The 26147-nt window shown below is 47.7% G+C and overlaps 1 protein-coding gene across 1 annotated transcript in view; it reads right to left on the bottom strand.

The window, feature by feature from the left end:
• Positions 1-637: 637 nt before the first annotated feature.
• Positions 638-26147, bottom strand: part of LOC119973814 (semaphorin-3E-like) — a 269960-nt gene continuing 244450 nt past the window's right edge. The window contains 3 exon segments of the mRNA XM_038812238.1: positions 638-2069; positions 2072-2399; positions 22505-22641. Coding sequence (XP_038668166.1) covers positions 1939-2069; positions 2072-2399; positions 22505-22641 — 596 coding nt within the window. The 3' untranslated portion in view covers positions 638-1938.

The raw sequence follows: 26147 nt of genomic DNA, 5'->3' as shown, positions 1-26147 counted from the left end.
GTCAATCCCGCCCCCGCCGTGTCCCAAATTCTCTGCCCCCCGAGATTCAGCGGGGTCGGGGATCGCGCGGCGCCGGTCGGCGGGCCCCTCGCGGCGATTCTCCGGTCCGCGATGGGCCGAAGTCCCACCGCTGACAGGCCACTCCCGCCGGTGGGAATCAAAACATCGACCTGCCCGGCGGGATTGGCGGCGGGGCGGGCTCCGGGGTCCTGGTGGGGGGGGGCGCGAGGCGACTCTTTTTCTTACGCCCCACCATAGCCTTCACCATGGCCGGGGCGGAAGAGACCCCCTCCCCTGCGCATCCGCCGGTATGACGTCAGCAGCCGCTGACGCTCCGGCGCATGTGCGGACTTCCTCCGGCCAGCGAACGCCTTTCCGGCAGGAGCCACTCCGGCACGGGCCTAGCCCCTCAATGTGGGGGCTTGGCCCCTAAAGGTGCGGAGAATTCCTCACCTTTGGGGAGGCCCGAAACCCAGAGTGGTTCACGCCACTCCGTCCTGCTGGGACCCCCCGCCCCGCCGGGTAGGGGAGAATCCCGGCCATGATCTGCATTGTCATTCCATCTGGAAGAAAGCAATTTTCTCTCTCTCCTGAAACACGTGTATCTTGGTTGTATACAAAATACAAACTCAAATAGTCAAGGTGGAGATTTTAATGAAGAGGAAAAAAAGAGACCAAACGTATGAACTACAGATGGTTCCATTAAAAATTAACCATCAATTTGTTGCAGTTTACTTTGAAACTATTTGTTTGCCAATAATTTTAAGTCTCAGTGGATATAATGTGAATATTTCAAAACTAAAATAATTGCAATCCATGTTTGGATATAAATATATCCATCTGACAATCATTGACAGAAGAATGAAAGGGGAGGCAGTGGGGAAGCGATATTGTCACTGGCCGACAGTTCCAGAGACCCAGGGTAAAGCTCTCAGACCAGGGTTCAAATCCCACCACAGCAGATAATGAAATTTAACTTCAATAAAAATCTGGAATTAAAAGTCCATGAAACAACCATGAAACCATTGCCCATTGTCGTAAAATCCCATCTGGTTCACTAATGTCTTTAGGGTAGGAAATCTGCTGTTCTTACCTGGTCTGGCCTACATGTGACTCCAGACCCACAGCGATGTGATTGACTCTCAACTGCCCCTCAGTTAGGCATGGGCAATAAATACTGGCCCTGGCAGCGACGCCCACACCACAGGAACGAATAAAGGGAAAGAAAGGTTACATAGCAAATAAAGTCACGGGATTCATCAAAGGTAATTTTTTCTTTTCACTTGCCCTTTTCTCTGATTGAAGTTGTTTACATGTTGTCTGATGTTCACATTATCACGGAAAGCTGTATTTAGTTAACTATATTTAGGAAAGGACTCTAACTCTGTTAAATCAAGTGTCGCAAGTCTTTCTTTGTTGGCATAGAAAGCCCAAAGAAATGGGATCATGATAGTGTCACAATCAAAGGGTGCATTTCCGTGACATTCATGACATAAACAAATGAAGCATTTGCCATATTGTCGCAGAGATAATTTAATAATTTGCTTCAGACATTAGTGTATCCACAGGTTCAATTAAAAAAATCCTTAAACTATTCGAGAATGAGTAACTGGCAGGGAAGAGATAAGTATGCAATCTACTCTGGGTTAATGGAAAATTTCTGTGAAATTATATACAAAAGTGGTCTTGAATGTTAAGAAGCAGGTTAATCTCAAAAGCGTACACGTGATGATGATGCAGGATGTTCCCCAGTGTCACACATACCTATCCGCTTGTGGAGTTAATAAATTTTCAGCTTTGAATCCAACTGTAAATAAAATAGGTACCTGTTGTGTATCTTGTAAACAGGAGATATATTTCCTAAAACATCTCATTGCTATTTTATCACCATTGTATCATTCTTTTAAAAAAAGAGACTTGAATGTTTCTAGTTCATGCTCATGTATCTAAGACATGCCTTGGTGTTCGCCGATGCTCGGACTGTAGGCCTCTACTTTTCATTTTCCGCTCTTGTGCACTGCTGTACTTCCACTTGTTCCCCACTACTTTGCTCTTCTTTTTCTTCTTTCATTGCACCACATTTTCTGACAGTAATCTTCTACCCTCTGGAAGTTACTGTAACCTATTAACTGGAGAAACTCTTTATACCAAGGCCTCGTTCCATGATGGCTCCCAGGTTGCCCCAGGCACGGCATTTTCCGGGGCCTCTCCTCAGCACCATCTTTGTGAAAGATGCTGTCAATCTGCTCCTCGACCAAGACATCCAGTCTGATTTTCATCACGGTCTGTATGAAGCCGTGCTCTCTCGCTTTGCAGAAGTACGTTCCAGCATCCATTCTGTGAAGATCGAGAAATAAGAGTCCCAGGTCTGTTTTAATCACCCGGTCATCTGTTTTGACCTGTAAGAACATCACAACAAGAAAGTCCTTTAAACAGGGTTTTGTCTGGTCCAGTTGACAAGGTTTTCCTGTCCATATACCTGCTCTGGACTAGATCACACTTTGTCAACATTAATCATTCAGTGGATTATTAGACTAAAACTGAAAATCAGGTAATGCCATGTTTCCTTGATCAGGAATATTTCAGATCTCTTGCTGAAAGAGAAATCTGTCTTTCTCTCATTGTAATCTGCATATGCACAGAGAGGAAGCAATGCTCCGATACTTAGAAAATTAACAGCTTATCAATTCCTTTATTAAAATATGTTTAGCACAGGGCTAAATCGCTGGCTTTGAAAGCAGACCAAGCAGGCCAGCAGCATGGTTCAATTCCCGTAACGGCCTCCCCGGACAGGCGCCGGAATGTGGCGACTAGGGGCTTTTCACAGTAACTTCACTGAAGCCGACTCATGACAATAAGCAATTTTCATTTCATTTCAAAATAGTGGAAAATACTACGCAAATCTCCTCAATTTTTGTCCATGACATTCTTGATTAAGGGATCTAAATTGCAGTGATATTGTTAGCTTTCTGAACGTTTTAATATAATTTGCACATTCTCAGCAACTATTCCAATATTCATAAGAATTCAGATGATCCTTAAACTAATAGTGGAAATAGAGTATGGCGGACAGGAGAGGGGGACATGATTAATGGTTTATTGGTGCTTAGCCTTGTTGAGGTAGGTGACATGCAAACTGATTATTCCCAGATTATTTAATGATTCCACTGTGGCCCAGGAGGCCCAGCACCATGTGTGGCTAGGATGTGGGAAACTCAGTCTCTTAAAGGCAACCTGTCTTGCTTAAAGGGAAACTGTATTCATTGCACAGAAAGTTCTGATGTCTGTCTGTGGTTAACGAAGCTTTAGAGTGAGAAATAATGAACGGAGCAGTGGGAAGAGAGAGGGTTACAGGGTTTCTGTTGAAGGCAATAGTGGAGTAGGTGGAAAAGATGAGAGATGAGATGTTCCTGAAGCAAAATAGAAGTGATTTTTCAACCATCGGACCCAAGTCACAGTTCATGATCAGGAATGGAAAGGATGGAATGATATGGAATAGTTCACAAATGTATTGATGCATTTGGAGCGTTTTGATTTGTACCTCGGTTGAAGCTTCCATTCAAGGGAAGAACGACACAAGTTAGTCACCATGCTGCATCATTCCATTTATCGCTTTGGTAATAATCATGGTCACTGGTTTATTAAGAAGCCAAAATTCATAATAAGTAAATCAGGTTTCAATTCTTTTGTTAGCCTATTTGGTATTTAATTTCAGAATTCTGTCTAGTTTTTCATGAAAACTGTAAAAATGTAGTCTTGGCAATGAAAGAAAACCTGTCAGCAAAATGTTGGTGACATGAAAATATCATGATTTTCAAGAAATTGGAATATTTTCTGCTGGTTGTATATTTATAAATGACATGTAAGCTGCTTAAGGCAGGGAAAGCTTGGCTATGTTAATGGAACTAATGCCATTGATTGGTCGATAGGCTCAGCAACACTGCAAACAATGTTTACCAAAGGCAGTTTATAACAATGGGGAACAGAACATGAATGAATGCCAAGAAGGTGTTAAAGATTCAAAGAGATGGTCATGATTTGAGTGTACTGTGCATTTACACTCTAAAAGCCAGACCGAAGAAACTAAGGCATTAAGTTTGATTGCTGAGAGTTAGCTAAGATAAGGGAAGATTAAAGAAGAAAACTACATATAAGGAGGTGATTAAACCTATGCAATGGAGATGTTCGATTAAACTTGCATCAACAGTGGTAATAACTGTTTAATTTGCAGCCGGTAGTGCCTGTGAAGAAAGCCTGACTTGACAAACCAGCTGTTTGTTCTACCTCAGAAGCAAACTCAGAGGTATAACTGCCTGGTGCGGTAACTTTTACTGGATTTTTATTGTTTTAAATATCCATAAGGTGCTGTGCTGCAGAGTTAGCTCTGGAGGTAGTGAAGTAAATATTGTTTGGAGCTGTGTAAAATTAGTGATACTCTCAGTTAAATGTACTTCTAAATGACTTCATTGTTGTTTTTTTATTGCTCAATAAAACATTTGTTTTATTTAAAATTGTCACAACACATCTGGATTTCAAACCTTTCCTCAGATTATATTAAATTGACAAATGCAGTTGAGGGCAGTTTTTAAAAAATTTTCATCTGGGATGTGGAATAATCCGGCATTTACCATCAGCGGGTTCGCAACAAAATTTAAATATGCTTGCAATTGGGCAGACAGTGGTGTGGTGGTATTGTCCCTGGAACAGTAATCCAGAGCCCCAGGCTAATATATAGATAGAGAAATACAGCACAGAACAGGCCCTTCGGCTCATGATGTTGTGCCGAAAATTTGTCCTAGGTTAATCATAGAATTTTGGACACTAAGGGCAATTTATCATGGCCTTCCACCCAACCTGCACATCTTTGGACTGTGGGAGGAAACCAGAGCACCTGGAGGAAACCCACGCACACACGGGGAGGATGTGCAGACTCCACACAGACAGTGACCCAAGTCGAAATCAAACCTGGGACCCTGGAGCAATTGTGCTATCCACAATGCTACTGTGCTGCCCTTAAGAAATGAATCTACACTCCATTATTCTACCCTAATCCATGTACCTATCCAATAGCCGCTTGAAGGTCCCCAACGTTTCCGACTCAACTACTTCCACAGGCAGTGCATTCCATGCCCCCACTACTCTCTGGGTAAAGAACCTACCTCTGACATCCCCCCTATATCTTCCACCATTTACCTTAAATTTATGTCCCCTTGTAATGGTTTGTTCCACCCGGGGAAAAAGTCTCTGACTGTCTACTCTATCTATTCCCCTGATCATCTTATAAACCTCTATCAAATTGCCCCTCATCCTTCTCCGTTCTAATGAGAAAAGGCCTAGCACCCTCAGCCTTTCCTCATAAGACCTACTCTCCATTCCAGGCAACATCCTGGTAAATTTCCTTCGCACCTTTTCCAAAGCTTCCACATCCTTCCTAAAATGAAGTGACCAGAACTGCACACAGTACTCCAAATGTGGCCTGCCCAAGGTTTTGGACAGCTGCATCATCACCTCACGGATCTTAAATTCAATCCCTCTGCTAATGAACGCTAGCACACCATAGGCCTTCTTCACAGCTCTATCCACTTGAGTGGCAACTTTCAAAGATCTATGAACATAGATCCCAAGATCTCTCTGCTCCTCTACATTGCCAAGAACCCTACCGTTAACCCTGTATTCTGCATTCATATTTGTCCTTCCAAAATGGACAACCTCACACTTGTCAGCGTTAAACTCCATCTGCAATTTCTCAGCCCAGCTCTGCATCCTATCTATGTCTCTTTAAAGCCGACAACAGCCCTCCTCACTATCCACAACTCCAACAATCTTCGTATCATCTGCAAATTTACTGACCCACCCATCAACTCCCTCATCCAAGTCATTAATGAAAATCACAAACAGCAGAGGACCCAGAACTGATCCCTGCGGTACGCCACTGGTAACTGGGCTCCAGGCTGAATATTTGCCATCCACCACTACTCTCTGTCTTCTATTGGTTAGCCAGTTTGTTATCCAACTGGCCACATTTCCCACTATCCCATGCCTCCTTACTTTCTGCATAAGCCTATCGTGGGGAACCTTATCAAATGCTTTACTAAAATCCATGTACACTACATCCACTGCTTTACCTTCATCCACATGCTTGGTCACCTCCTCAAAGAAGTCAATAAGACTTGTAAGGCAAGACCTACCTCTCACAAATCCGTGCTGACTATCCCTAATCAAGCAGTGTCTTTCCAGATGCTCAGAAATCCTATCCCTCAGTACCCTTTCCATTACTTTGCCTACGACCGAAGTAAGACTAACTGGCCTGTAATTCCAAGAGTTATCCCTATTCCCTTTTTTGAACAGGGGCACGACATTCGCCACTCTCCAATCCTCTGGTACCACCCCTGTTGACAGAGAGGACAAAAAGATCATTGCCAACGGCTCTGCAATTTCATTTCTTGCTTCCCATAGAATAATAGATTTTTTTTTTTTTTACATAGAATTTACAGTGCAGAAGGAGGCCATTCGGCCCATCGAGTCTGCACCGGCTCCTGGAAAGCGCACCCTACCCAAGGTTAACACCTCCACACTATCCCCATAACCCAATAACCCCACCCAACACTAAGGGCAACTTTGGACACTAAGGGCAATTTATCATGGCCAATCCACCTAACCTGCACATCTTTGGACTGTGGGAGGAAACCGGAGCACCCGGAGGAAACCCACGCACACACGGGGAGGATGTGCAGACTCCACACAGACAGACAGTGACCCAAGCCGGAATCGAACCTGGGACCCTGGAGCTGTGAAATGATTGTGCTATCCACAATGCTACCGTGCTGCCCTAATCTTTGGATAAGAATCCTTGGATATATCCCGTCAGGCCCAGAGGACTTGTCTATCCTCAAGCTTACCAGTCTGTTTCACACTGTCCTCTCCAACAATATGGCCCTTCTCGTTTGTAAATACTGAAGAAAAATACTTGTTCAAGACCTCTCCTATCTCTTCAGACTCAATACACAATCTCCTGCTACTGTCCTTGATCGGACCCACCCTCTCTCTAGTCATTCTCATATTTCTCACATATGTGTAAAATGCCTTGGGGTTTTCCTTGATCCTACCCGCCAAAGATTTTTCATGCTCTCTCTTAGCTCTCCTAATCCCTTTCTTCAGTTCCCTCCTGGCTATCTTGTATCCCTCCAGCACCCTGTCTGAACCTTGTTTCTTCAGCCTTACATAAGTCTCCTTCTTCCTCTTAACAAGACATTCAACCTCTCTTGTCAACCATGGTTCCCTCACTTGACCATCTCTTCCCTGCCTGACAGGGACATACATATCAAAAACATGCAGTACCTGTTCCTTGAACAAGTTCCATATTTCACTTGTGTCCTTTCCTGAGAGCCTATGTTCCCAACTTATGCACTTCAATTCTTGTCTGACAGCATTGTATTTACCCTTCCCCCAATTTTAAACCTTGCCCTGTTGCACGCACCTATCCCTCTCCATAACTAAAGTGAAAGTCACAGAATTGTGGTCACTACCTCCAAAATGCTCCCCCACTAACAAATCTATCACCTGCCCTGGTTCATTACCAAGTACCAAATCCAATATGGCCTCCCCTCTGGTCGTATAATCTACATACTGTGTTAGAAAAGCTTCCTGGACACACTGCACAAACACTACCCCATCCAAACTATTTGATCTAAAGAGTTTCCACTCAATGTTTGGGAAGTTGAAGTCACCCATGACTACTACCCTGTGACTTCTGCACCTTTCCAAAATCTGTTTCCCAATCTGTTCCTCCACATCTCTGCTGCTACTGGGGGGCCTATAGAAAACTCCAACAAGGTGACTGCTCCTTTCCTATTTCTGACTTCAACCCATATTACCTCAGTAGGCAGATCCCCCTCGAACTGCCTTTCTGTAGCTGTTGTACTATCTCTAATTCAATGCCACTCCCCCCCCCCCCCCCCACCTCTTTCACCATCCTCCCTAATCTTGTTGAAACATCTATAACCAAGGACCTCCAACAACCATTTCTGCCCCTCTTCTATCCAAGTTTCCGTGATGGCCACCACATCGTAGTCCCAAGTACTGATCCATGCCTTAAGTTCACCCACCTTATTCCTGATGCTTCTTGCATTGAAGTATACACACTTCAACCCATCTCCTTGCCTGCAAGTACTCTCCTTTATCAGTGTTACCTTCCCCGCTGCATCACTGCATGCTCTAGCTTCCTTAGTTGCTGGGCTACAAATCCAGTTCCCATTCCCCTGCCAAATTAGTTTAAACCCTCCCGAAGACTACTAGAAAATCTCCTGCCCAGGATATTGGTGCCCCTCTGCTCAGATGCAACCCGTCCTGCTTGTACAGGTCCCACCTTCCCCAGAATGCGCTCCAATTATCCAAATACCTGAAGCCCTCCCTCCCACACCATTCCTGCAGCCACGTGTTCAACTGCACTCTCTCCCTATTCCTAGCTTCGCTATCACGTGGCACCGGCAACAAATCAGAGATGACAACTCTGTCTGTCCTGGCCTTTAACTTCCAACCTAAGTCCCTAAACTTGTTTATTACCTCCACACCCCTTTTCCTACCTTCGTCGTTGGTACCAATGTGTACCACGACTTCTGGCTGCTCACCCTCCCCCTTCAGGATCCTGAAGACACAATCCGAGACATCCCTGGCCCTGGAACCCGGTAGGCAACATATTTTCCGGGAGTCTCGCTCGCAACCACAGAATCTCCTATCTATTCCCCTAACCATTGAATCTCCTATTACTATTGCTTTTCTATGCTCCCCCCTTCCCTTCTGAGCCCCAGAGCCAGACTCAGTGCCAGAGGCCTGGCCGCTAGGGCCTTCCCCTGGTAGGTCATCCCCCCCCCCAACAGCATCCAAAACGGTATACTTGTTTTGAAGGGGAACGGCCACGAGGGATCCCTGCACTGTCTGCCTGTTAATTTTCTTTTCCCTGACTGTAACCCAGCTACTCTTGTCCAGTACCTTGGGTGTGGTTACCTCCCTGTAACTCTTCTCGATAACCCCCTCTGCCTCCCGGATGATCCAAAGTTCATCCAGCTCCAGCTCCAGTTCCCTAACACGGTCTCTTTGGAGCTGGAGTTGGGTGCACTTCCCGCAGGTATAGTCAGCGGGGACACCAGTGGTATCCCTCACCACCTACATCCTACAGGAGGAGCATGCAACTGCCCTAGCCTCCATTCTCTCTTACTTTACAGAATTAGCTGCCCCATAGACCAACTGGACCTCCGCCCTCCGACTCTGCTTCCAGTCAGCTGTACTCTAAACTCCTGGCTCCCTTCACGCTCTTTGATAAATATAGGAAATGAAATGTAAGGAGCACCTAACTCCCTCAGTCACCAAACTCTCTCTATAGCACTCAAATGCACCAAGTTCAGCACTCCCTCAGTCACCAAACTCTCACTTTAGCACTCAAATGCACCAAGTTCAGCACTCCCTCAGTCACCAAACTCTCACTGTAGCACTCAAATGCACCAAGTTCAGCACTCCCTCAGTCACCAAACTCTCACTGTAGCACTCAAATGCAACCAGTTCAGCACTCCAGTGCAAACAAAACGATGTTTTGCTCTGGGGGTAGGAGTTCAAATTGTACCGTGCAGTTGTTGGGGTTTAACTTAAATTAATGAATCTGGAATGAACTGGTGTCAGAAATGGTCACCGTGACAACTATCATCAAATGTTGTGAAAACCCATCTGGTTCACTAATGTCTTTTTGGGAAGGAAATCTGCCGTCCTTACCTGGTCTGGCCTACATGTGAATCCAGACCCATAGTAATACTCTTGTCCGCCCTTTCAAATGGCCGAATCAATTTCTCACTGATACTCAGTTCAAGGGCAATCAGTGATGGGAATCAAATACTGACCTCAGCAGTGGCCCCACCCCATCCCATGACAAAATGAGAGGAACAAACCCTCTTACTATGAGTCAACAGTGCGATTGCAAGAAGACAACAAATAGTATTGTGTGTCCAAAAGTAGAGAAGATAACAACAAACTGTTTCATCTGTGTGACCATCAATGCCAAATAATCCCTTCAATATGTAACATTTACAGAAAAACTCTAAACTATAATATAAATAACATCTGATCTGACATTTATTTATGAGCAAGGTAGATTTTCTGAGCTAGGTTTTGTTTTTTTAAATATGACCTTCCATTTCAAAATGACATTTTGATTGATAATCTATTTATAGATTTGTATAGCAATTAAACATGATCAACATACCATGACTCTATCTATTACAGTGTCGAGTCAGAGGCACTGGATTGTAAGTGAAAGATACCAGAATCTAAATGGCTAGGCAATCAAACAATAAAGCACAACTGAGTTCAATCACAGACACCCAGAATCGTGACAAAACAGAGGGGGGATATTTGGCCATGTGTCGGCACTGAGTTTATCAATGAGTAATTCACCGAGTGCCATTCTCCCGCCTTCTCTCCACGACCCTGAAAATTCATTATTTTCAAATAATAATAATTAATTTCCTCTAGCGTGTCATTATTGAACTTGCTTCCATCACTGTCAGGAAGGGCATTCCAGAACCTAACCTCTCATTAGAAAGTTTTTGGTCTGGATTCTCCATTTGGAGGCGTGATTATCGTAATCGGTGATCGGGTGGATAATTCCTTCCGATGGCCAAATTAGGGACGACGCGGTTTGACATCGGGATTCTATTCTCCGCCCCTTTCGAAATGACATCATTGCATCGCGTGCCACACACTGTTGATAAGGCGTTGGCGTGTCACCGGATGGCCCTCCCATGATGTTCCGCCCCCGATGGGCTGAGTTCCCAACCGCGCAGAGACGTGTGGTCTGAGCGTGGCGTGGCAGCTGCGGACTGTGACCAGCCCTGCCTCACTCGGCCGGGATCCATGCTCCTGGCAGAGTGGCGGCTTCCGCGCGGACTGGGGGGACTGGTGGGGGGTGGCTAGGGGGTGGCTAGGGTGTGGCCTAAGGGTAGCCTATACTGATCCCTGAGGGACACCACTAGCTACTGATTGCCAACCAGAGAAACACCCATTAATCCCCACTCTTTGCTTTCTATTAATTATTTTTTAAAAAATTTATATTACCCAATTATTTTTTCCAATTAAGGGGCAATTTAGCGTGGCCAATCCGCCTATCCTGCACATCTTTTGGGTTGTGGGGGTGAAGCGCACGCAGATACGGGGAGAATGTGCAAACGCCTCACGGACAGTGACCCAGAGCCGGGATTCAAACCCGGGTCCTCAGCGCCGTAGGCAGCAATGCTAACCACTGTACCACCGTGCTGCCCTGCTTTCTATTAATTAACCAATCCTCTATCCATGCTACTACTTTACCCTTAATGCCATGCATCTTTATCTCATGCAGCAACTTTTGCCTGGCACCTTGTCAAAGGCTTTCTGAAAATACAGATTTACCCCATCCATTGGCTCCCCACTATGTACCGCACTGGTAATATCCTCAAAAAATTCCACTAAATTAGTTGGACACGACCTGCCCTTTATGAAGCCATTCTGCGTCTGCCCAATGGGACAATATCCATCCAGATGCCTCGCTATTTCTTCCTTGATGATAGATTCCAGCATCTTCCCTGCTACCGAAGTTAAGCTCAGTGGCCTATAATTACCTGCTTTCTGCCTACCTCCTTTTTTAAACAGTGGCGTCACGTTTGCTAATTTCCAATCCACCGGGATAACCCCAGAGTCTAGTGAATTTCGGTAAATTATCACTAGTGCATTTGCAATTTCCCTAGCCATCTCTTTTAGCACTCTGGGATGCATTCCATCAGGGCCAGGAGACTTGTCTACCTTTAGACCCATTAGCTTGCCCATCATTACCTCCTTAGTGATAACGATCCTCTCAAGGTCCTCACCTGTCATAGCCTCATTTCCATCAGTCGCTGGCATGTTATTTGTGTCTTCCACTGTGAAGACCGACCCAAAAAACCTGTTCAGTTCCTCAGCCATTTCCTCATCTCCCATTATTAAATGTCCCTTCTCACCCTCTAAAGGACCAATATTTACCTTAGCCACACTTTTTTGTTTTATATATTTGTAGAAACTTTTACTATCTAGGACATAGAACATAGAACAGCACAGCACAGAACAGGCCCTTCGGCCCTCAATGTTGTGCCGAGCATTGTCCGAAACCAAGATCAAGCTATCGCACTTCCTGTCATTCTGGTGTGCTCCATGTGCCTATCCAATAACCGCTTGAAAGTTCCTAAAGTATCCAACTCCACTATCACAGCAGGCAGTCCATTCCACACCCCAACCACTCTCTGAGTAAAAAACCTACCTCAGATATCCCTCCTATATCTCCCACCCTGAATCTTATAGTTATGCCCCCCTTGTAACAGCTACATCCACCGAGGAAATAGTCTCTGAACGTCCACTCTATCTATCCCCCTCACCATCTTATAAACCTCCATTAAGTCGCCTCTCATCCTCCTCCACTCCAAAGAGAAAAGCCCTAGCCCCCTCAACCTTTCTCATAAGACCTATCCTGTAAACCAGGCAGCATCCTGGTGAATCTCCTTTGCACCCTTTCCAAAGCTTCCACATCCTTCCTATAGTGAGGTGACCAGAACTGCACACAATACTCCAAATGTGGTCTCACCAGGGTCCTGTACAGTTGCAGCATAACCCCGCGGCTCTTAAAACCAAGCCCCCTGTTAATAAACACTATAAGCCTTTTTCACAGCTCTATCCACTTGAGTAGCAACCTTCAGAAATCTGTGGAGATCAGCCCCAAGATCTCTCTGTTCCTCCACATTCCTCAAAACCCTGCCGATGACCCTGTAATCCGCATTAAAAAAAATTCTACCAAAATGAATCACCTCGCACTTATCAGGGTTAAACTCCATCTGCCATTTTTCAGCCCAGCTCTGCATCCTATCAATGTCTCTTTGCAGCCTATAACAGCCCTCCACCTCATCCACTACTCCATCAATCTTGGTGTCATCAGTAAATTTTCTGACCCACCCTTCAGCCCCCTCCTCCAAGTCATTGATAAAAATCACAAACAGCAGAGGACCCAGCACTGATCCCTGTGGTACACCGCTGGTAACTGGTCTCCTGTCTGAAAATTTTCCATCCACCACCACCCTCTGTCTTTTGTATGATAGCCAGTTACTTATCCAATTGGCCAAATTTCCCTCTATCCCACACCTCCTTACTTTCTTCATGAGCCAACCATGGGGAACCTTATCAAACGCCTTACAAAACCCATATATAAGACATCTCCTGCTCTACCTTCATCGACACACCTAGTAACCTCCTCAAAGAATTCAATCAAATTTGTGAGGCAAGACTTACCCTTCACGAATCCGTGTTGACTATCCCGGATTAAGCTGCATCTTTCCAAATGGTCATAAATCCTATCCTTCAGGACCTTTTCCATTAACTAACCGACCACCAAAGAAAGACTAACCGGCCTATAATTACCAGGGTCATTCCTATTCCCTTTCTTGAACAGAGGAATAACATTCGGCACTCTCCAGTCCTCTGGCACTATCCCCGTGGACAGTGAGGACCCAAAGATCAAAGCCAAGGGCTCTGCAATCTCATCCCTTGCCTCCCAAAGAATCCTTGGATATATCCCATCTGGCCCAGGGGACTTGTCGAACCTCATGTTTTTCAAAATTGCTAATACATCCTTCCTCAAAACATCTACCTCCTCCAGCCTACCCGGCTGTATCACACTCTCATCCTCAAAAACATGGCCCCTCTCCTTGGTGAACACTGAAGAAAAGTATTCATTCAACGCCTCTCCTATTTCTTCTGACTCCATGCAGAAGTTCCCACTACTGTCCTTGACCCGCCCTACCCTCACCCTGGTCATTCTTTTATTTCTCACATAAGAGTAAAAAGTCTTGGGGTTTTTCTTGATCCGACCTGCCAAGGACTTGAAAAATGAAATGAAAATCGCTTATTGTCACGAGTAGGCTTCAATGAAGTTACTGTGAAAAGCCCCTAGTCGCCACATTCCGGCGCCTGTCTGGGGAGGCTGGTACGGGACTTCTCATGCCCCCTCCTAATTCTCCTAAGCCCTTTTTTCAGCTCATTCCTTGCGACCTTGTAACCCTCAAGCGACCCAACTGGACTTTGTTTTGTCATCCTTACATACTCTTCCTTTTTCCTCTTGACAAGACATTCAACCTCTTTTGTGAACCATGGTTCCCTCACACGGCCATTTCCTCCCTGCCTGACAGGGACATACCTATCAAGGACACGCAGTATTTGTTCCTTGAACAAGCTCCACTTTTCATTTGTGCCTTTCCCTGACAGTTTCTGTTCACATCTTGTGCTCCCTAATTCTTGCCTAATCGCATCAAAATTACCCCTCCCCAATTATAAACCTTGCCCTGCCATTTGGCCCTATCCCTCTCCATTGCAATAGTGAAAGACACCGAATTGTGGTCACTATCTCCAAACCTCCAAAATGCTCTCCCACAAACAAATCTAACACTTGGCCCGGTTCATTACCCAGTACCAAATCCAATGTGGCCCCCCTCTTGTCGGCCTATCCACATATTGTGTCATGAAACCCTCCTGCATACACTGTACAAAAATTGCCCCATCCGAACTGTTCGACCTATACAGGTTCCAATCAATATTTGGAAAGTTAAAGTCACCCATGATAACTACCCTGAGACCTCCACACCTATCCATAATCTGTTTTGCAATTTCTTCCTCCACATCTCTATTACTATTTGGGGCCTATAGAAAACTCCTAACAATGTGACCGCTCCTTTCCTATTTCTAACTTCGGCCCATATTACCTCAGTCGGCAGATCCCCTTCGAACTGCCTTTCTGCAGCCGTTAAACTATCCTTGGTTAACAATGCTACTCCTCCACCTCTTTTACCACATTCCCTACTCTTACTGAAACATCTATACCCCGGAACTTCCAACAACCATTCCTGTCCCTGTTCTAACCATGTCTCCGTAATGGCCACAACATCGTAGTCCCAAGTACCAATCCACGCTCCAAGTTCACCTACCTTATTCTGGAATCTGTTTTTATATTCTGAGCAAGTTTACTCTCATAATCTATCTTACTCTTCTTTATATCTTTTTTAATAGCTTTCTGTTGGCCCCTAAAGATTTCCCAGTCCTCTAGTCTCTCACTAATCTTTGCCACATTGTATGCTTTTTCCTTCAATTTGATACTCTCCCTCATTTCCTTAGATATCCATGGTTGATTTTCCCTCTTTCTACTGTCCTTCCTTTTTGTTGGTATAAACCTTTGCTGAGCACTGTGAAAAATCGCTTGGAAGGTTCTCCACTGTTCCTCAACTGTTTCACCATAAAGTCTTTGCCCCCAGTCTACCTTAGCTAGCTCTTCTCTCATCCCATTGTAATCCCCTTTGTTTCAGCACAAAACACTAGTGTTCAATTTAACCTTCTCACCCTCCATCTGTATTTTAAATTCCACCATATTGTGATTGCTCCTTCCGAGAGGATCCCTAACTATGAGATCATTAATCAATCCTGTCTCATTACACAGGACCAGATCTTTTTTTGAATGCGAAAACATAGTTTATTTCATTCTGCATTCACTACATGAACATAGAACATAGAACATAGAACACTACAGCGCAGTACGGGCCCTTCGGCCCTCGATGTTGCGCCGACCTGTGAAACCATCTGAAGCCTATCTGACTATTCCATTTTCATCCATATGTCTATCCAGTGACCACTTAAATCCCCTTAAAGTTGGCGAGTCTACTACTGTTGCAGGCAGGGCGTTCCACACCCCTACTACTCTCTGAGTAAAGAAACTACCTCTGATATCTGTCCTATATCTATCATCCCTCAATTTAAAGCTATGTCTCCTCGTGTTGGTCATCACCATCCGAGGAAAAAGACTCTCACTGTCCACCCTATCTAACCCTCTGACTATCTTATATGTCTCTATTAAGTCACCTCTCAGCCTTCTCCTCTCTAACGAAAACAACCTCAATTCCCTGAGCCTTTCCTCGTAAGACCTTCCCTCCATACCAGGCAACATCCTAGTAAATCTCCTCTGAACCCTTTCCAAAGCTTCCACATCCTTCCTATAATGTGGTGACCAGAACTGCACGCAGTACTCCAGGTGCGGCCGCACCAGAGTTATGTACAGCTGCAGCATGACCTTGTGGTTCCGAAACTCAATCCCCCTGCTTATAAAGGCTAGCACACCATATGCCTTCTTAACAGCTCTATTAACCTGGGTGGCAACTTTCAGGGATTTATGTACCTGGATGCCGAGATCTCTCTGTTCATCTACACTACCAAGAATCTTGCCATTAGCCCAGTACTCTGCATTCCTGTTACTCCTTCCAAAGTGAACCACCTCACACTTTTCCGCATTAAACTCCATCTGCCACCTCTCAGCCCAGCTCTGCAGCTTATCTATGTCCCTCTGTATCCTATAACATCCTTCAGCACTATCCACAACTCCACCGACCTTCGTGTCATCTGCAAATTTACTAACCCATCCTTCTACACCCTCTTCCAGGTCATTTATAAAAATGACAAACAGCAGTGGCCCCAAAACAGATCCTTGCGGTACACCACTAGTAACTGAACTCCAGGATGAACATTTGCCATCAACCACCACCCTCTGTCTTCTTTCAGCTAGCCAATTACTGACCCAAACCGCTAAATCACCTTCAATTCCATACTTCCTTTTTTTCTGCAATAGCCTACCGTGGGGAACCTTATCAAACGCCTTACTGAAATCCATATACACCACATCAACAGCTTTACCCTGATCCACCTGTTTGGTCACCTTCTCAAAAAACTCAATAAGGTTTGTGAGGCATGACCTACGCTTCATAAAACCGTGTTGACTATCGCTAATCAACTTGTTCTTTTCAAGATGATTATAAACCCTATCTCTTATAACCTTTTCCAACATTTTACCCACAACCGAAGTAAGGCTCACAGGTCTATAATTACCAGGGTTGTCTCTACTCCCCTTCTTGAACAAGGGGACAACATTTGCTATCCTCCAGTCTTCCGGCACTATTCCTGTCGACAAAGGCGACATAAAGATCAAGGACAAAGGCTCTGCAATCTCCTCCCTGGCTTCCCAGAGAATCCTAGGATAAATCCCATCTGTCGCAGGGGACTTATCTATTTTGACATTTTCCAAAATTGCTAACACCTCCTCCTTTTGAACCTCAATTCCATCTAGCCTGGTCGACTGAACCTGAGTGTTCTCCTCGACAACATTGTCTTTCTCCAGTGTAAACACTGACGAAAAATAGCCATTTAACGCTTCCCCTATCTCCTCTGATTCCACACACAACTTTCCACTACTATCCTTGATTGGCCCTAATCTTACTCGAGTAATTCTTTTGTTCCTGATATACCTATAGAAAGCCTTAGGGTTTTCCTTGATCCTATCCGCCAATGACTTTTCGTGTCCTCTCCTCGCTCTTCTTAACTCTCCCTTTAGGTCCTTCCTGGCTAACTTGTAACTCTCAAGTGCCCTAACTGAGCCTTCATGTCTCATCCTAACATAAGCCTTCTTCTTCCTCTTGACAAGTGCTTCAACTTCCTTAGTAAACCACGGTTCCCTTGCTCGACAACTTCCTCCTTGCCTGACAGGTACATACTTATCAAGGACACGCAGTAGCTGTTCCTTGAAAAAGCTCCACATTTCGATTGTACCCATCCCCTGCAGTTTCCTTCCCCATCCTATACATCCTAAATCTTGCCGAATAGCATCATAATTGTCTTTCCCCCAGCTATAAATCTTGCCTTGCGGTATATACCTATCCCTGCCCATTGCTAAAGTAAACATAACCGAGTTGTGATCACTATCACCAAAGTGCTCACCTACATCTAAATCTAACACCTGGCCGGGTTCATTACCTCGTACCAAATCCAATGTGGCCTCGCCCCTTGTTGGCCTGTCTACATACTGTGTCAGAAAACCCTCCTGCACACACTGCACAAAAATGACCCATCTATAGTACTCGAACTATAGTATTTCCAGTCAATATTTGGAAAGTTAAAGTCCCCCATAACAACTACCCTGTTACTCTCGCTCCTGTCGAGAATCATCTTTGCAATCCTTTCCTCTACATCTCTGGAACTATTCGAGGTCTATAGACAACTCCCAACAGGGTGACCTCTCCTCTCCTGTTCCTAACCTCGGCCCATATTACCTCAGTAGACGAGTCCTCAAACGTCCTTTCTACCGCCGTAATACTTTCCTTGATTAACAATGCCACACCCCCCCCCTCTTTTACCATCTTCTCTGTTCTTACAGAAACATCTAAATCCTGGAACCTGCAACAACCATTCCTGTCCCTGCTCTACCCATGTCTCCGAAATCGCCACAACATCGAGATCCCAGGTACCAACCCATGCTGCAAGCTCACCCACTTTATTCCGGATGCTCCTGGCGTTGAAGTAGACACACTTCAAACCAGCGTCCTGCTTGCCGGTGCCCTCTTTCGAACTTTTAACCCTGTCCCTGACCTCACTACTCTCAACATCCTGTACACTGGGACTACAATTTAGGTTCCCATCCCCCTGCTGAATTAGTTTAAACCCCCCCGAAGAGCACTAGAAAATCTCCCCCCCAGGATATTGGTACCCCTCTGGTTCAGGTGAAGACCATCCTGTTTGTAGAGGTCCCACCTACCCCAGAATGAGCCCCAATTATCCAGGAAACCAAAACCCTCCCTCCTGCACCATCCCTGTAGCCACGTGTTCAACTCCTCTTTCTCCTTATTTCTCACTTCGCTAGCACGTGGCACGGGTAACAACCCAGAGATAACAACTCTGTTTGTTCTGTTAAGTTCTGAAGTCTGTTAAGTTCCTAAAAACACGAACTTCAGATTCATGTAGTAACAATAAACTGGACATCATGGCAAGTGGGTGTGGCAGCAAATGCTGTGTATTTACGTGTTTCAATTCAATTAAAAATAATTAATATAAGTAAAAGTAAATAATATAGTCATATTTTTAATTGTCTTGGAACACAACAAATTAGATGATAATGTGGCCATAATTTACTGTAGCATAGCAACAATCGTTTTAATTACAATATTTTCCTGCACAAGTTGATAATGGGAACCCAGGACTTGACGGGAAAGGGCAAACAACTACATGTTTCCTTAACAAATCCGATGGAAGGATTTTGAAACGAACATAAGGACTTAGAATGTGTGAACTCTGTGCTAATTCAATGTAAAAAGAAAAGTATCGAGAGGGATGGAAAGATGCAAGATTGAGAGAAAATGATGACGAAAATGTGAAAAAGGCATTCTTAAATTAAAACCTGGAAGAGACACCATACTTATTGTGGTTAATTATCAGTGCTAAAGAGAATGAATGGCAGGAATTAATATCAGATCATATTAACAGGAACTTGAAGTGAGAGGCAAGTAATTCATATCTACTGCACAAACACAGCAACTTGATGCCTTTCAATGTTAAGGCAGACAGTGAGATGCCATTTTCATGAAGCTAATGGCGGAGTAGCCCATCGCAGACAGCAACTTCTAGATTTCAGCATTTAACTACACATCTGCCCCTCACTTGTAATACTGTGCATAAATGAGCCTCATTGTTATTTTACAGCAAATTATGGACCAATGTTTCAAACTATTACATCATTACTTGCAAAAAATGTTTGCAATCGTGCTGCTATTTTGAACGGGCGGCCGATTGCGAGGTCCTACGGCCAGCCGCTCCCCCCACTCCCCCACCCCTAGATTGCCCATCCTGTCCCGAAGCACGGGGGTGACCCAACTCGCCTCCCCCCCCAGCAGCCCCTGTATAGGGGGACCCCCACAGGGACCCCTGTAATCGGGTGCCCCCCCCCCTCCCAGGGATCCTGAAACACTGAAAGGTTAGGGAAAATAGATTTTAAAATAAATTTAGAGTACCCAATTCTTTTTTTCCAATTAAGGGGTAATTTAGCGTGGCCAATCCACCTACCCTGCACATCCAAAGGTAGTGGGGGGTGAGACCCACGCAGACACGGGGAGAATGTGCAAACTCCTCACAGACAGTGACCCGGGGCCGGGATCGAACCTGGTTAGGAAAAATATGGCCCCACTTATAAAGGGCGAAAGTTTCTGTTTTTGGGTGAATAGTGAAATGAGAAATTGGGAGTTAATCCCCTCCTGCCCGTAACAAATGTATGGTGGTTACAAAGTGGTTCTAGTTCACAACAACACTATAATCTGAATCCAGAATTAGTCCCTGATTCGACTCCAGAGTGAGGCACCACGGGATTCTCTGAGAAAGATTGTTTTTACATCAATAAATGCAGATAACTTTGTATAATTAAAACTAGAGGCAGTCTAATTTAAGAGCTGTTGCCAACCTCAACAAAGAAGATTTTACAATATTCCAGTGATTTGTATTGGTTATTGTTTTGTTATTTACAGCACAGAAGGAGGCCATGTGGCCTATCGTGTCTCCATTGCTCCCAAAAGAACAACTGAGTTAGACCCATTCCCCAGCCCTATCTCCATAGCCCTTTAAATTCATCACTTTTAAATATATATCCAGTTCTCTTTTGAAACCTCCTATGGAATCCGCCCCACCACTCCCCCAGGCAGCTCATTCCAAACCCCAATAACTCTGAGTAAAGACGTTTCCCCTCATCTCACTCCGAGCTCTCTCGCTGACCATCTTGAAATTGTGACACCCCCCCCACCCCCCAAAGTCACTGACTTACCAACTAGTGGAAACACTGGGCGGGATTCTCCCATCTGACGCAGAGTGTCGACGCCGTCGTAAAAACTGGAGAGCGAATCGACGGCGTCATTGGACCGCTATGTGTAGCGATCCTCTGCCCTACAGGAGGCCTTTCACCTGAGGAAGGAGCAGTGCTCCGAAAGCTAGTGATTGAAACAAACCTGTCGGACTTTAACCTGGTGTAAGACTTCTTACTGCAGGAGGCCGGCACGGCACTGGAGTGACCCACGGCGCTCCAGCTGCCGATACCGGCGTCAAATGGGCGCCACGGGTCTGTGCATACGCACTGCGACCAGCCGAACTGCCGCATGTGCGGTGGCTTCCTTCTCCACGCCGGCCCTGCCGCAACATGGCGTAGGGCTACAGGGGCCGGCCCCGCCGCAACATGGCGTAGGGCTACAGGGGCCGGCTACAGGGGCCGGCTACAGGGGCCGGCTACAGGGGCCGGCCCTGCCGGAACATGGCGTAGGGCTACAGGGGCCGGCTACAGGGGCCGGGTACAGGGGCCGGGTACAGGGGCCGGGTACAGGGGCCGGCTACAGGGGCCGGCTACAGGGGCCGGCTACAGGGGCCGGCCCCGCCGCAACATGGCGTAGGGCTACAGGGGCCGGCTACAGGGGCCGGCCCCGCCGCAACATGGCGTAGGGCTACAGGGGCCGGCTACAGGGGCCGGCCCCGCCGCAACATGGCGTAGGGCTACAGGGGCCGGCTACAGGGGCCGGCTACAGGGGCCGGCTACAGGGGCCGGCTACAGGGGCCGGCTACAGGGGCCGGCTACAGGGGCCGGCTACAGGGGCCGGCTACAGGGGCCGGCTACAGGGGCCGGCTCCAGGGGCCGGCTACAGGGGCCGGCTACAGGGGCCGGCTACAGGGGCCGGGTACAGGGGCCGGCTACAGGGGCCGGGTACAGGGGCCGGCTACAGGGGCCGGCTACAAGGGCCGGCTCCAGGGGCCGGCTACAGGGGCCGGCTACAGGGGCCGGCTACAGGGGCCGGCTACAGGGTGCGGCTACAGGGGCCGGCTACAGGGGCCGGCTACAGGGGCCGGCTACAGGGGCCGGGTACAGGGGCCGGCTACAGGGGCCGGGTACGGGGGCCGGCTCAGAGCAAAAGAGGCCCTCACCTCGAGTGGCCGGCCTGGCGATCGGTCGGTCCCGATCGTGGGCCAGGCCACGATGGAAGACCCCCCCCGGGTCGGACCCTCCCTGACCCCCCCCCACACACACACACACACACACACACCCTCTCCCCCCCCCACCCCAACAGGCCGCCCCAGGCAGGGTGGATGCTGAGTTGGAACAGATGTGAACGCCACTGGTGGGACTTGGATTTTTTTGGGTGGCCACTCGGCCCATCCCGGTGGAGAATCATTGGGGGGGGGGGGGGTGGTCGCATAGAGAGGCCCCTGACCGGCGCCACGCTGACTGTGCCGGCGCCAATGCTGTTGATTCTCCGGTGACTGGATAATTGGCGGACCGGCGTCGGGGCGTCGTCGCATGAATCGCGCCTGCCGATTCTCCGACCCGGCGTGGGCTGAGAGGATCCCACCCAGAATATCCTTCTTTACCCTCCCAAAATTGTTCAGAATTTTGAACACCTCAATAATATCGCCTCTTAATCTTTGCTGTTCCAAGGAGAACAAGCCCAATTGCTCCTTGCATATCTTTGACCACCATGAAATTCAAATAAACGCTCATCAGTCAACCCTCTTACTCAAAGATGTTTTGGTGTGTTTTTAGCATTTAAAAAATGTAAGGTTCTTAGGACATATAACTGACCTCTTCTTGTTTCATGTTTAGCGTTTCCACGTACCACAACACTTTAGCGTGCAGTGATCTCGGACTACATTCCAACAAGGTGCTGTTTTTCTCAATGCCGTACATTAGTCTTTCCACTGTTTTTGTAAATGTTGCATCTGAGCCACGGAAGAAAAGGAAAAAGCACTTGGTTTATGCAAGAACTAAATTTCTAGTGATCAATACAAACTTGTTATTTTGCTTTTAGTATCATATCAGCAAAAGTATGCGATTGCCCCAAACCCCGATTGAGCTGGGGAAAGACCACTGGCTTTCTGTTGAACGGTATTTTGCAGAAATGTGCGTATCTCAATGGATGAAACAAAACTCAATTTTGTATTAATTATACCCAACATGATTTATGAAAAGTAAATGTTTCAAACTATCATACAGCTCCTCTCCTGGCCTGAGAATGTCCCACACTGGGTCATCCACTCGAAACATTAACTCTCTCCAGATGCTGATAGACCTATCGAACATTTCCAATATTTTCTGTTTCTATTTCAGATTTCTAGCATCTGCTGTACATTGCATTTGAATTTATTGAAGATGTTGCTGGAAGGTTAGATTTTGCCTGAGACACTGTGAAAATTCCCCTGCTCATCTTCAAAATAATGTCTGGGATCTTAAACATCCACCTCGAGCTAGACACGAGCCAGAGTTTAACGTGTCACCCACAATACAGCCCCGCCTATTTTGAGGAACACTCCCATTGGCCAATTTGGGGAGCTCTGTATGGATTTTATGTCCATCAGGAAGCTGATGAACAGATGTCCGGGCTCCAGGATCTGCCGGCCAATTGGAGAGCCTCCAGTGGCTGCTGCTGGTACTGCGCCTGGGACTGTACCCAGATGAGAGTCACAGCAATGAAACCGCCCATCATCGTGGCGGTGTTTGGGGAGGGCTGGAGGTTGTTTACCAGGAAGGTAACTGTTGACACTGAGGGTGCTCCTCTCTGATCTCGGGCTGACAAGGAGGGTGCCCTACCCACCTGCTCCACCCTGCCAGGGTTCACCGGGGTCTCTCCGGGTGGCAGAGGGTCCATTTGCTGCTGAAAAGCTGCCAGAACCCACAGGAAGGGACCCGTCATTGGCAACTTAAGTGGCACAATTGGGCCTATGGGGGAGGGGTGTCTTCCCATCTTATAGAATCACAGAATCTCTACAGTGCAGAAGGAGGCCATTCAGCCCATCATGTCTGCACCGACCCATGGAAAGAGCACTCTACCTAGATCCTCACCCCGTCACTATCCCCGTAACCCAGTAACCCCTCCTAACATTTTGAACACTAAGGCCAATTTACCATGACCAGTCCACCTAACCTTCACATCTTTGGACTGTGGGAGGAAACCGGACCACGTGGAGGAAACCCAGGCAGACACGGGGAGAACATGCTGACTCTGCACAGTGACCCGAGGTCAGAATTGAAACTGGGTCCCTGGCACTGTGAGACAGCAGTGTTAACCCAGGTCCCTGGCACTGTGAGGCAGCAGTGTTAACCCGGGTCCCTGGCACTGTGAGGCAGCAGTGTTAACCCGGGTCCCTGGCACTGTGAGACAGCAGTGTTAACCCGGGTCCCTGGCACTGTGAGGCAGCAGTGTTAACCCGGGTCACTGGCACTGTGAGACTGCAGTGTTAACCCGGGTCGCTGGCACTGTGAGGCAGCAGTGTTAACCCGGGTCCCTGGCACTGTGACACAGCAGTGTTAACCCGGGTCCCTGGCACTGTGAGACAGCAGTGTTAACCCGGGTCCCTGGCACTGTGAGACAGCAGTGTTAACCCAGGTCCCTGGCACTGTGACACAGCAGTGTTAACCCGGGTCCCTGGCACTGTGAGGCAGCGGTGTTAACCCGGGTCCCTGGCGCTGTGAGGCAGCAGTGTTAACCCGGGTCCCTGGCACTGTGAGGCAGCAGTGTTAACCCGGGTCCCTGGCACTGTGAGACAGCAGTGTTAACCCGGGTCCCTGGCACTGTGAGGCAGCAGTGTTAAACCGGGTCCCTGGCACTGTGAGACAGCAGTGTTAACCCGGGTCCCTGGCACTGTGTGGCAGCAGTGTTAACCCAGGTTCCTGGCACTGTGAGACAGCAGTGTTAACCCGGGTCCCTGGCACTGTGAGGCAGCAGTGTTAACCCGGGTCCCTGGCACTGTGAGACAGCAGTGTTAACCCGGGTCCCTGGCACTGTGAGGCAGCAGTGTTAAACCGGGTCCCTGGCACTGTGAGACAACAGTGTTAACCCGGCTCCCTGGCACTGTGAGGCAGCAATGTTAACCCGGGTCCCTGGCACTGTGAGACAGCAGTGTTAACCCGGGTCCCTGGCACTGTGAGACAGCATTGTTAACCCGGGTCCCTGGCACTGTGAGACAGCAGTGTTAACCCGGGTCCCTGGCACTGTGAGACAGCAGTGTTAACCCGGGTCCCTGGCACTGTGAGACAGCAGTGTTAATCCGGGTCCCTGGCGCTGTGAGGCAGCAGTGTTAACCCGGGTCCCTGGCACTGTGAGACAGCATTGTTAACCCGGGTCCCTGGCACTGTGAGACAGCATTGTTAACCCGGGTCCCTGGCGCTATGAGGCAGCAGTGTTAACCCGGGTCCCTGGCACTGTGAGACAGCATTGTTAACCCGGGTCCCTGGCGCTGTGAGGCAGCAGTGTTAACCCGGGTCCCTGGCACTGTGAGACAGCAGTGTTAACCCGGGTCCCTGGCTCTGTGAGACAGCAGTGTTAACCCGGGTCCCTGGCACTGTGAGACAGCAGTGTTAACCCGGGTCCCTGGCACTGTGAGACAGCAGTGTTAACCCGGGTCCCTGGCACTGTAAGACAGCATTGTTAACCCGGGTCCCTGGCACTGTGAGACAGCAGTGTTAACCCGGTCGGCACTGTGAGACAGCAGTGTTAACCCGGGTCCCTGGCAGTGTGAGGCAGCAGTGTTAACCCGGGTCCCTGGCAGTGTGAGGCAGCAGTGTTAACCCGGGTCCCTGGCACTGTGAGGCAGCAGTGTTAACCCGGGTCCCTGGCACTGTGAGACAGCAGTGTTAACCCGGGTCCCTGGCACTGTGAGACAGCAGTGTTAACCAGGGTCCCTGGCACTGTGAGACAGCAGTGTTAACCCGGGTCCCTGGCAGTGTGAGGCAGCAGTGTTAACCCGGTTCCCTGGCGCTGTGAGACAGCAGAGTTAACCCGGGTCCCTGGCACTGTGGGACAGCAGTGTTAACCCGGGTCCCTGGCACTGTGAGGCAGCAATGTTAATCTGGGTCCCTGGCACTGTGAGGCAGCAGTGTTAACCCGGTCGGCACTGTGAGACAGCAGTGTTAACCCGGGTCCCTGGCAGTGTGAGACAGCAGTGTTAACCCGGGTCCCTGGCATTGTGAGGCAGCAGTGTTAACCCGGGGCCCTGGCACTGTGAGACAGCAGTGTTAACCTGGGTCCCTGGCACTGTGATACAGCAGTGTTAACCCGGATCCCTGGCTCTGTGAGACAGCAGTGTTAACCCGGGTCCCTGGCACTGTGAGACAGCAGTGTTAACCCGGGTCCCTGGCACTGTGAGGCAGCAGTGCTAACCCGGGTCCCTGGCAGTGTGAGGCAGCAGTGTTAACCCGGGTCCCTGGCGCTGTGAGGGTTAACCCCGGG

This window comes from Scyliorhinus canicula, chromosome 11, assembly GCF_902713615.1.
Source record: "Scyliorhinus canicula chromosome 11, sScyCan1.1, whole genome shotgun sequence".
Classification (NCBI taxonomy): Eukaryota; Metazoa; Chordata; class Chondrichthyes; order Carcharhiniformes; family Scyliorhinidae; genus Scyliorhinus; species Scyliorhinus canicula.
The sequence above is the reverse complement of the archived record's forward strand: the minus strand, read 5'-3'. Positions and strand labels throughout refer to the sequence as shown.